The 13,288-nt window shown below is 36.6% G+C and overlaps 1 protein-coding gene across 10 annotated transcripts in view; it reads right to left on the reverse strand.

Annotated features, from left to right (window-relative positions):
• The window catches only part of STXBP5L (syntaxin binding protein 5L), a 327,812-nt gene extending 316,000 nt beyond the window's left edge, over positions 1-11,812 (reverse strand). For 9 of the 10 annotated variants that reach the window (XM_043874859.1, XM_043874861.1, XM_043874858.1 and 6 more), the window contains exons 1-2: positions 11,213-11,277; positions 10,447-10,637 (exon numbers count right to left, since the gene is read on the reverse strand). In XM_043874859.1, coding sequence (XP_043730794.1) covers positions 10,447-10,629 — 183 coding nt within the window. In that variant the 5' untranslated portion in view covers positions 10,630-10,637; positions 11,213-11,277. Of the gene's footprint in view, positions 1-10,446; positions 10,638-11,212; positions 11,278-11,681 lie in introns of those variants that run through there. The other variant, XM_043874853.1, reaches the window with a different exon arrangement.
• Between the last annotated feature and the right edge of the window lie 1,476 nt (positions 11,813-13,288).

The raw sequence follows: 13,288 nt of genomic DNA on the forward strand, positions 1-13,288 counted from the left end.
AACTCCTTAAAAGATGTGACCATCTCTAGAAAATAACTTTTAAAGTCTACTTTCATCTTGTGGTACACTGCACAGCCCACTCACTTCCTCACATACAGTCACCCAGTTCAGAAATGAATCAAAGAGCCTATATTAAACCACACACATGAAAGCATGGGATAGCAGATCTCAAAACAAACTGTAACAAGCCACAAACTGAACTAAAGATGAGTTCAGGTCAGATGAAAATGAAATGTGGCTCTTGTTTGGATCCCAAGACATGTACATATTGCTGTATGTACAATGGATGACCACAGGGACCTACTGTTTAGCACAGGGACCTCTGCTTAATGTTACGTGGCAGCCTGGATGTGAGGGGAGCTTGGGAGAGAATGGATACATATGTGTGTATAACTGAGTCGCTGTGCTGTCCACCTGAAACTATCACAACACTGTTAATCAGCTATACTCCAAAGCAAAGTAAAAATTTTAAAAAGAAAATGATACTATAGGACAATTAGGGCTTCCCTGATAGCTGACAGCTCAGTTGGTACAGAATCTGCCTGCAATGCAGGAGATCCTGGTTCGATTCCTGGGTCAGGAAGATCCCCTGGAGAAGGGAACAGTTACCCACTCTGGCCTGGAGAATTCCATGGACTGTATAAGTCCATGGGGTAGCAACGAGTCAGACACGACTGGTACTATGATACTATGGGACAATCTAGGAAATTTAAACATTAACTGCATATTAGATTATAAAAAGAAATTTTGTTCATGTTTTTAGATGTGACAATAGTTGGGGTTTATATTTTTTAAAAGGGGGGGAGTCTTTATCTGATCTCTGAGTTTTTTAGATATTCAATAAAAAGGTATGGGGTTTGCATTAAAATAATGAAATGGTAAGTGAAGATTTACAAAAATTGTTGAAGCTAAAAGTTTATTATAATACTGTCTGTTCTTGTTATTTTGTTTTCCATAAAATAACAAAAACAAAAGATAGGTGAAAGTAAAGAGCACCTTTGTGACAGGCAGAATAATGGTTCCCAAAAGAACCTGTGAATATGTTAGGATATGTGGCAAAGAGCAGTAAAGGGTTGCAGATGATATGAAGACTGCTAATCAGTGAACCTCAAGATTGGGAAAATAACCTGGATTACCCTGTGGGACCAATGTAATCACAAGTGTCTTAAAACATAGAAGAGGAAAGCAGAAAAGTTAAGAGTCACAGGATGCAATGTGAGAAAGATTCAACTGGCTTCTGCTGGCATGGAAGATAGAAGGGGGCCATCAGTCAAGGAATTGTAAATAGCCTATAAAAGCTGGAAAAGAAAACACTCTCTCCTAGACCCTCCAGAAAGAAATGCAGTCTTACCAATGACTGGATGTTAGCCCAGTGACACCCATTTATAACTGCTAACCTCCTGAATTACAAGATAATAAATTTGTGCTGTTCTAAGTCATTAGTTTTTGGTAAATTGTTGAAGCCAAAATAAGAAACTAACACAATCTTCTAGTAGACCCACAGATTTTTATATGGAGATAAAGCATAAAGTTTACTGAGAATTCAAATGAAATATGTATTTTCCTCAAGTAAAAAATTTCCAACTCAGATACCTTTACTATTTTTTTCTGGCTTAAATAATTTTTTATTGCTCAATATATTTCTTTCTCTTTTGTCTTATTTTGCTTTTATTTTTTAGAAACTATAAATTCAAGTTTAGGGAAGTTTGCCTGTGTCTTGAAAAACAAAACAACAAAGTTTTTATATCATTTGCTAACCTGGTTTTAAGAGCGAGATAGGAATTATCTTGCAAGAGTAATATCTATGCCATGAATGATGGAGGTCTAAGGCTGGTGCTAAAAGGAGACAACAGCATTGTTGACAAAATTATAATTTGCTGGTGACATTTGTGGAAAAGAAGCCCTTGTAAATTTCTAAACAGTAAACTCTGTTAGAAAGATGCCCTTATTATCTTAAAGGGCAGGTACTTTAAGGCAGGTACTATTCCCTACGCTACTCTCCCCTTTCTGGTAGCCTCAATTTCTTCCGTGGGTCAACTGCATTACCCGTCCCCCACAATATACCAAAATGCTATGAGTCGATCATCTCTACTACTTTCCCACCACTTTTCTCTTATTGAAAACCAATTTACACACTTAATCTTAAAATTACTGATTCTATCAATTCTATTTTCTATTATAGTGTGATCTTAATTCTATCCATCATCTTACTGTAAATATCTTTACCCTAATCAACTTTCTCTTGGTCCAATTCAGTTGTCTCTTGGTACTTCTGACTTTTTTGCTTGGTTTTCATTTCTTCTGTTTCCACCATCCTTGATCTCTCTGCATTGCTAAGATACCCTTGAAGTTCTCTTTCTTAATATTCTTTATAAGAAAGTTTTCAGATTATCTGTCTCTACTTTTGAGTTCTCCTCGCATCATTGTGCTGTTCTCTTACCTCTCCTTTGCTAGCCTTACATTTCCACCTACTTAAATGTTTACAAACAGTAAATATTTCCCCCAGACTCAATCTAACTTCTCAATTTACTGTACTACTTATTTTCAACCTTTTTTAGTTTGAAGACTTAAAGACAGGTCTTTAGTGAACTTACAATGAACAAATCAGATTGAACATTAAGCCATCCAATGAATTTTCTTGATAGTCTAATTTATTGTCTTCATTTAAGTAAAGTACTAGATTTCTAATGTGACTGAAATGTACAGGTGATTAACAGAACAGAAAAACTGAAAAAACATAACAATTTTCTCTGGATACTCTTTAAATCTACATTTAAAACCCCCATTATTTGTTGCTGTTATGCTATTTCTATTCAAGAGATATACTTACTGTACATATATAATCCAGTTATAAGATGCTACTAAAATTAATACATTAAATACTATATACTTTAATTAAAATTCATCATATTGATTATGCATCATCATTACATAATATATTCAAAGTCATTCTCTATACCATTAATAACAATTGGTATATTTGGGCCTTCAATAGAACTAAAATCATACTCTTCTTCCTAATATTTTATGTAAATCCAGAAAGTATCATGAGTGATTTCTCTGATACATCAACCAAAATACACTATTTCACTCATTATAGTCAGTTGGTTGAGAATGATTTATGTCCTAACCATTTATTTAACTCTGTATAATAAATATCTTTGGAATAACTAAACTTGTCAAAATACCTTCTTATTGTATGCCTTCAGTGACTATGAATGCTCCATTTAATCAAGCCTCTGTATAGGTAGGCTTATTAAGCACTTTTTAGAGGTTTTATATTCTGTTCTTTACAACTACCTTCTATAAATCCTTTAAATACAATTTTCTTTATTTCTAAAACTTAACTTTTATTTTAAAATATGCTTAATACATATTTTTAAATAAAAACACTCATGTTTAACACACATTATAAGATTAGCCCTTCAAATATTAAAAATAATCAATAAAAGTTACCTTTTTAAAATTAAAGAAGGACCCTTGCTATAAATAAGATCTTTTCTAAAAGATTCTTATTTTGGCAATTAAGTAGGAAAAACCTCAATTTAAAAAGTGTTTAAAGGGACTTCCCTGGTGGTCTAGAGGCTAAGACTCTGTGCTCCCAATGCAGGGGGCCAGGGTTCAATCCCTGGTCAGGGAACTTGATCCCACATGCTGCAGCTAAGGCTGGGAACAGCCAAATAAATAAATAAAATAAATAAATATTTAAAAAAAAAATAAATAAAAAGTGTTTAAAATAGGGCTTCTACTACAACTAAAAGATGTAGTCAAAGTTATTGCTATTAAACTACTATGTATATGGTTCATAGAACTATATTGTAGGAAACCAATATAATCATTCCATCATTACAAGCAAACTATGAAACTATGATTTTTCACAGGCACATCTTCAAGTGAAGGCAGAAGGGGTCTACAGAAATGTACTAACCTTCAAGAAATAGGAATTTGGTTTAATCACTACTGATAATCCTAAGTCAGAAACTATATAAGATTTTAAATTAGTTCTATATTGAGATATACACAAACCATCACACCACTGTTTTTAAGAACATAAGAACTGTCATACTAAATGAGACCAACAGCCCAATTTGCTGACAATATACTAGCACCAAAGGACCTTTTGTGAGAAAACATAACTGTTCTCTATGGTAACCTAAAAAATCTGTAATCATATTTCCTACAAATCTATAATCCCTTACTTGAGCTTGCCCCTGCACCCTTATGCTCTCAGGATAGGCAAAGTAGAGAGTTTAGACCACTGAAATAGGTTGGCTTTGGTTTTCCAGTTCTTAAAAATTAATTTATTTTAATTATATTTGGCTCTTAAATTTGTTAACATCTCAATCCCAATAAGAGTGCTTAATTCATCTGGTTTGCCTCCATTACTATTCTTAAAGATGCCTATTTGCTACTGTCCATTCTGGTGACAGGAGCATGAAGTCTTTGTCAGATGCTTTATCCATAATAAGTGATCCTGCAGTGTCAACTGTACTATCTGTTATTCTACCCATTTATAAGTATAGAATGAGACAAGTCCACACATCTCAGAGAATCTTGTATAGTTCCTTGAATGAATGAAAAGTGCAGAAATATGGAACTATAATTATGGACTGGGCCAACTTCAGTTACAGACCCTCCCAAGTAAAATGATATGAAATTAGAGGAATATGGAGACAATGAAAAACCTGGGGAAAAGATATCTAAGCAATTAATCTCCTTTCAACTTTTCAAGGTCCTGGAAACCCCAACTCTCCACAGTCCACGACTATGTTTCTGAACTTAGACTTGTTTCTCTGGGAAGATCTGGTATTATGGCTGGTATGAAGATCATGATTACAATCCATTCCCATGTAAGAAGTTACACTAATTATCTGTATGTTGGCTCTGACACCATGACCATTTATAAAATCAACTTATAAATGTTGATGAAGAGTGAGTTGGCTAATTTAAGAGTTTTTTCAAACTTTAGGGATTATACCATCTGGTTCTAGTGATATATTTATTTTTGTCTATTTTGTTAATTAGGTCTAGAACACCCCATGTGTTTGTCACTGTCAATCTAATACTTTTAAATTGTTCCCCTAAAAAGATCGTTTGGAAGCAAAAATAAAAACTGAAATAAATTTAACTGAATCTTTCTACAAACGTCTTTTCCATATCTTTCTAAAAAATATGTACCATGTTCCTAAAGTGGTGTCACTCTTTTGCTTAATGGTTTCCTTGTGTTTATGTAATATAAGATGTATTTAATAAAAGTCTTTTCCAAAAAATTTTTTCATAATATCTAGTTTTCTCTTAATACATCACTCTATGAGAGTCCTAGCTTTCATTCATTCATTCAACAAATATTTGACTGCCCTCTATGTGGTAGGCTCTGTTCTATGAATTAGAGAGACAGTTGTGAACAAAATAAAGCCCTGTCCTCATGGATTTATAATAGGCGAAGCAAAAAACAATCAAGTAAACATAATTTAATAGCAGGTAGTTGTAAGTGTTATCAAGAAAACATAATCAGAATAAGGGTAAAGAGCAAAGGTAGTGAGCAGTGGTCAATGAAGATCTCTCTGAGAATTTAACAACTGAACCAAGAACTGAATGATATAAAGACAACAAGTAATGTCATTATTTGGGGTGGGGCAGGAGGGAAGTGTTCATGTAAAGGAAACAGCAAATGCAAAAAGTCCTGAGACAGGAACATTTTTGAGAAACAGTAAGAAAGCAAGTGTAGCTGGTGTAGAATAACAGAAAACAGTTGAAAATGATGTCTATCTGGGGTCAGATCATTTAGAGCTTTATAAGACATAATAGGACTTCTGATTTTATTTTTAAGAGAAATGAAAAACCACTGAAAAATTCTGAGCAGGAATGACATGATATGATTTAAATTTTTAAAGGATTCGTCTACCTATTATGAGATGAGACTGTGGTGAGGCCCAAGTGAAAGCAGGGGAAACTCTTTGAAGAAACTCTTAAAAGAAACTCTTTTAAGGCCATAAAATAGTAGTCCAAGCAAGGGAAGAGACATGGTCAGATTTGTGTTGTACTTTTAAGGGAGAGGCAACAGAATAATCTCTACCTTCTCAAAGTTTCTATGTTTCCTGAGGAATTAATTATGTTGCCTATTCTAATAAGTGAGAAAAATGAAGCAGAAAAAGTACTGGATTTGAGGATGAAAAATCAGAACATTAAACTTAGCTATGTCTCTTACCAACTTTGGAGAGTTAAATTCTCTGGTCTCAGATATCTTCTCAGTAAAAGAAAAATATAATACTACCCTCGATGTCTTTACAGGACTGTTATGAAGGTCAAATGGGATATCTTACAGATGAAGCTTTCTAATTTTAATTTAACCAACTTGCTAGATTAACAAAAACTCTCCATTCTCTTTGTAAAACACAGGTTGATACTAATGGTTCATTAAATGTTCAAAACTACTAAACTCTGTAGCTAGAATACTCACACTCTCCTGCTCCCAGACTAACTAGGTATGGGCCATGTAACTGTAGGGATGAACATAAAATGAATCTAGAAAAAATACATACATACACATATGTTTGTTCATCTATACTTTGTATATACTTTTGCATATATATATGTGTGTGTGTGTATATTCATCTAGATTGTACACACGTGTATAAACTGCTTATTGAAATACATGTATGTCTGTGTATGTGTGCTTGTATATATATATATATATATCTCATCTGACACGTTTCCTCTGAAAGCATAAATATCCTTATTCTATTTTAAACAAACAAAAACTGAAAATTGCACATAATGAATTTGGAATGGTTTATGGATAAGAAGCCCACACAGAACTTCAGTCAGAGAATCAATATGCAACAGAAAAATCTTGATTGGTTATCAGGTGCTTTGTAAATTGATGCATATTTAAATGTTTCCAGTTAAAATGTTTAAGACCTATATCATTATCAATGATATTTATGCTTTAATCTCTTTTCAATTAATCAATGAACCATGTACATGCTACTTCATTCATAAAGTACATCAAGTGCCTACTATACTGATTCTCAATATTGACTGTGCATCAGAATCTCCTGTGAGTACTTTTTAAAAGATATAAGTGCCAAGGCTCCATCCCTAGAAACTGTGATTTTCTAGGACTAGGGTAGAGCTAGAAATCTTTCTTTTAAGGCAGAGTTGAGAACCACTGGCCTGAAAGGTAGTGAGCACCCTAACAATGAGAAGAAAAAAATATATAATTGTTTCCCAAAGAGTTCATAGTATAATAGTGTCAAAAGTCTTTTTAAAACACAAGTTGCCAAATTCACACCATGGAAGATGCTACAGGAAAAGAGAGACATGAGGAGAAACCCTAACTCTGTCTGGGGTAGGTAGATGAGAAAGGCAGTGGTCAGAGTTGGTTTCATATAGATGGTGTTTGAACTATGAAGTAATGAAAGGTAACTGGAATTCTCCAATTATATTAAAGCTGGAAGAGATGTTCTAGTCAGAAGCAGTAAGCTAAGAAAAGGCATTGAGATATGAGAAAATAATGGTGCTTTCTGAGAATGTAGTATATCTAGGGCATCAAGGAAACGAGGATGGAAAGGTAAACACAAGCCCCTTCCAAAAGGAACTATATAAAAATCAAGTTAAATAGTCTGAAGTTTAGTGTACTATTTCAAACTGTTTCAAACTGTTTTCATGGAATTCAAGTTCAGAAAAGGCAGTTCAATATTTCAAAAAAGCCATACAAATATCTGAACAACACCGGGTATTCAAATGCATACACACTGAACTTAAAACAGATTGCAGCAAACCGATGCATTAACCTGTTTTTTGCTGACCTTGAACCAAAATTTCTTCTGCCATTCGTTTCTGAACTTCTTAGACATGTGTCACTGATTATAAAGCCTGTATTTTTATAAGACTAGCAACTGTCCTACTACCTGCCTATGCATAATATCATATAACAAAACCAAATATAAAAAACAAAGACTTCTGTTTGTAGATCACCACTGCTCTAGGGAAACCAACATAGAATTTTTAGCAGGAAAATGACATAAATAACATTATAATTCAGAAATAACCATTATAACAAAATGAATTTGAATAGGGTAAAACATGAGGTGAGAAGATCAGTTAGGAAGTGACTTCAAGAGATCAAGCAAGAAAATATGATAGAATAAACAAGTAATGAAGATGATGAAAAGGGAATAAATTATGGAAATACTAAGAAAATAGAATATGATTTGAAAACCCATCAAACAATGGAAAAAAAGATGATTTTCAAAAGAGCAGATTCTAGATTTATACTTTAATTTTAGCCATACTGAAAAGACAGAAGTACTTAGAAGGTACCAACTGTTTAGTACTCAGAAATGAATATCCTTTGCACATTTAATCAGTGAGTTCAAATTAATTCCCCATTTTAGCAACAGTCAATTTGGGGATATCCTTAATCCATCTTTACATATTTTGTTATAGTCCAGAAAACCTAAAATCATTCAACCACTTTTTTAAATTAACTATATTCCTATCTAAAGATGTCACAGTACTTTCCCCACTTTGTGAAATTTCAATGCTATTAGTGTTCAGCACACAAAGCTATCTATCCTTATAATTTCTCTGAGTATTATTACTTAATATTTTATAGCTCACTGGTTATATTCATTCTATCAAGAACAAGGTAATTTTAAAACTTTAACAATAATATAAATATGTGTTTCATTGCCTCTTCCAACTTATACATTGCCTTCACCTAACCGTCTTGTTTGATCTTCCCAACAATCCTCTCAGGTAAGAAGAGCAGAAATACTTACAGAAGCCCTATTACCATACTACAGATGAGAAATTCAAGTCACAAGGAGATAAATGTCTTACCAAAGATTATATGGCTGAGAAGTGACAGAGCTTTAAATAAAATACAAATGTTCTGATTCCTAGGTCGGTGTTCTTCCTACCATGCCATATGTTTTTTTTAAATAATACATATTTAGCTTTTGCCACTTTGCATGACTATCTCTTGCCTACATAAATAAGTAGGTGATTATCTATCCTATTTTCCTCTCTTGCTTTCCCCTAAAACCTTGTCTATATAACCTCAAGAGTCCAATGCCATTCTGTTTCAGAAGTTTATCTTTTCTATATCAATTTTAACTCTACTAAAACTCTCCTGCATTACTATCACATTCATAAACTGAGACACTTAGGGAATTGTTTTCAGAATCTTGGAATGGTAATAGTAATACATCAAAGATTACAGAATCTGGGCATAATTCCCCTGCCTAGCAGTTTAAATCTGGACTTCAGGACCCTTTCACATATTTGTCTCGTTAAGCTCCTCCCTTATTTGACAAAATATCTATTATTTCAAAGTGAGGATAAAATTGTACACAATTTTGTATACAAAACTGTACTGTCTACAAATTTCACAGAGGAGGTTAGGACTAAATCTGTTTAACTTAATTCTAAATAAATTCACTTTTATGTAAACTAGTTTATAATATTTTAATAATTATAGACTTGTTTTTATAATGACCCTACTGGGAACACAGACTAAGACTAATTGAAACTTACCCCATTACACATGATTTGTTTACTACACATAATTTGTTTACTACAAAAATGATGTTAATAATTTCAAAAAAATTTATGTTGAATTACTCAAAAATGCAATACTCAATTTCTATGATTTCAAAAATATACTATTTCTTCTCATGCATACAAATGACTCGGTAACTTTTTTATTGAACATGAAAAGTCAAAAGCACATTTCTAAGCTACCTCCTAAAGAAACAATGAAAATTATAAATCCCTTCATGTCAGAAAATAAAACAATACTTCTATATATGAACACAATGCTTGTTCCCACTCTCCCCATCAGAAACTCTTTTGCTTATTAGCTCAATATTAAAGTATAATTATTTAAAACGCTTCCTCACTAAACAATAACACAGTCTATTTTTGAGTTCCTATAAGTATTAAGCTCATAGTATTTGTTTATTAAGAATTTAAGAATCTAGGTATGTTTTTATTCAGAATTTTAAACACTGCCTTTAGATCTTTTAATGGATGTATTCATCTAGCTCTTATCTTTTCAATTCTAGCGATATCTTAATAGCTTTAATCCTTTTATATTGAACAGTAAAATTAGTTTCTCTGAGTGACAACATGGAGTTAACTATTTATACATAAATATTGAATTAAAAAGTAGTCCAAGACTGCATCTTAATATTATCTTGCATATTCTACTCGTAATGTTTGCTTATTAATACTTCCCTTAAACTATAACTGCTTTTTAAGTTGATGCCTGGAATATCTTAATACAAACTGACTTACCCACAAAATTCTCTGCATTCTCTGCAGACTCTCTGATACCAGCATCTGAACAATTTCCAGCCCTTAGAGGGTGTGTTTTAATTCTTTCCTCACAGCAGCAAAATAAAGAAAGAATAAGCTTTAAGCCAATTCAAAACTTACCTTACAAATCTGGAAATAGTCTGAAGTCAAGGTTTCCTGAATCTCCTCTCTGAGAATCCCTGCAGTCCCTGCCGGATGTGTGGAACCACTTCCAGCCCCACCACCACTGTTACTGCCACTGCTGCTGCCAGGGGATGAGGCCGTTAAGCCATCCAAAACTTTTCGGAAATTAAACTTCTTCATTTTAAAAACTGTGGAGAAATTCAAAGGAAAGGGGGGCTTAATACATGGAATTATACGTGGGGAAAAGTGTTTAGCTTTTCCTCAGTCATGGCACTAGCCAGTCCCCATTTTTACATGAGTTTTTTAAAAAGGAGGAGGGGGGAAATCAATCTTCTATCGAATTTTAATTATAAAAAAACATATCCTTCAAAAATATAAAACACAAACTCCAAGAGCAACAGTATTTCCTCCTCACACATCAAATTTTCAAGGGCTTTATCCCCAGCTGTAGCTACTACGCTTTATCAGCACCGAGGTAAAAATAAAAGGCAGTGTCATCATCGTCATTAGCATTATATCATCATTATTACACAATCAAACCAGAGTCCCACAAACCAAGACTCTCTTAAAGGCGGGCTTTCCTCCTGAAGGTTGAGCTCAGAGTATTTTTATTTTCAAAAAAAAAATGGTGGTGGAAGGGAGCTAGTATTTATTCTGCCACCACCTTTGGGGGTCTCCCCCAACATCTTCAACGCTCCCTTTTTCTCAACAGGAAAAGAGGCGTGGGGGGTGCTTTTTTATTTCCCACTCAGAACAGCCGTACCCTCAAACACCTGCAGGTGATCCACAGCAACAGCCGACGGGAGGCGAGAGCTGCTGCGCCGACTACCTCCGCTTCTCCCTCCGCCTCCCCCCTCCCCTCTTCCCCCTCCACCCCTCCTCGCCCCGCTCTGCCTGCAGCGGGAGCCGCGCCAACCCGCGCGTCCCTCTCCAGCAGCAGGGCAGCGGCTCTTGGGGGTCTTAAGGCAGAGGCGACGACGGTTGCGCCCGAGTCCTGCCTTAGTCGACCGGCCGAGAAAAGCCGCCGCTCCCGCTGTCCCTCCCCAGGCCGAGAGCCTAGGCGCGGGGCTCTAGCCCGCGGGAGCGCGAACACACAAACACCCTCACGCAGACCTACGCGCCCGGGCGCTCACGCGCGCACACACACACACACACAAGGTGCGAGGGAGCTGCGGCTGGACGGCGGCGTCGGCGTCCCAAGGGGATCACTATCTGACTCCCGACTTAGGCACCTTCCTCAGTCGCCGCTAGCCGACTGACAGCCCGGAAAGCTGAGGATGCGGAGGGACGCGAGCTCGCAGGCGTCCGTCCGGACAGGCTCCGGCCGCTTCTCCAGTCCCTCTGGTAGCGGCTCCTGGCGCTCTCCGAGGTCCTAACGGGGCAGGCAGGCAGGCAGGCTCCACCGCAAGCTCCGCCCTCCCGCCGTGGGAGGCAAGCCCCGCCCCCGAGCCACCCGCCTTCTCTCGCCCGGCTCCTCCTTCCCGGCCGCAAGGGGCCCGAGAAAAGGGCGGAGAGCTCCGCTACGTCAATGGGCGGAAGCAGCCTCGGCTCCAATCCTGGGCTCCAAAGGGCCAAGTTCCGCGGTCGAGAGGCGCGGAAGAAATTTGTGGATAGGTCGAAGGAAGAGCCAATGAAAGGGGGAGGGGAAATTTTAGAAAGGCAGGTGAGGTATTTGATTGACAGCGGTATTGGCCAGTATGCAAGGGGGCCGTGCTTTGGGGGCTGTAATTGGCGCTACCTGTTGAAGGACGCAAGTATGAATCAATAGAATGCCAGGAAGCGTGCGAACTTGGGCGCCTTCAGGACTGCAGGAGGGCTTCTCTTTCGTCTGACTCTGGACAATACTGCGAACTGGGCAACTATTTTGCAGTTTATCACTTCTGAGCCTCTTCCTGCTCTCCGGGTGCATCTGCTTGTGTCCCCTCACTGCTATGCTACTTGTATAATTGCTTAACAGGTCACATCTGCCAAATGGAATTTCATTGCTATAGTTACAGAATTTGTATTAATAGCATACCAGATCCTAAGGAAAGAATCGTTCACGTTGTTCCAATATATACACTTGCTTTTCCCCCCATTTTCATATATACGAAAAAAAATTTAAGAAACATTTTTCTCAGTAAACCATATCAAGAATACATTTTAAGCTTTTTCTATGAGTCACAGTAATCATTTTGAAAGATGCACTATTCGGTTCAGGGTTTTGTTTTTGTTTTTGTTTTTTTTAAACCAGCATCAGGAAGGGAAGATGTGGTTCTGAGCCCTAACCTGTTACTCAATTGGGGGAATTTGGGACCTCGATTTCTTCATCTCTGAAAGTGAAGGGCAGCGCAGGGGACCGTAGCCAGCTGTAGTCTACAATCTGGGCAATGCAACAGAAAGTGAAAGTCTCTCCAGTCCATGGAATTCTCCAGGTCAGAATACTAGAGTGGGTATCCTTTCCCTTCTCCAGGGGATCTTAAAGAACCCACGTATCAAATCCAGGTCTCCCACATTGCAGGCGGATTCTTTACCAACTGAGTCACAAGGGAAGCCCAATGCAACAGAGTTCATTAGTAATCTCATGTATTCTTACATTTTAGAGATATTCTAGGATAACCTCTTCTTTTCTTTTCCTTTTTATTATTTTCTTTTCTTTTCCCTTTTAGAGGAAGGGGATGGAAGGGGTGAGGGATGAAAAGGTACTCCTGAAAGAGAAATGAGTTGTCTGATGTCACATAGCAAGGAAATGGCAGAGATGGAATAGAGCCCAGTTTTTGGAATCCTCAGGTCAATGCTCATGTTCTTTTTTATTTTCTTCAGTACTATTTTACTCCTTTGGAGACCTCCCAAAGAACCC

The sequence above is a fragment of the Cervus elaphus genome, chromosome 19 (genome assembly GCF_910594005.1).
Source record: "Cervus elaphus chromosome 19, mCerEla1.1, whole genome shotgun sequence".
NCBI classification, from domain to species: domain Eukaryota; kingdom Metazoa; phylum Chordata; class Mammalia; order Artiodactyla; family Cervidae; genus Cervus; species Cervus elaphus.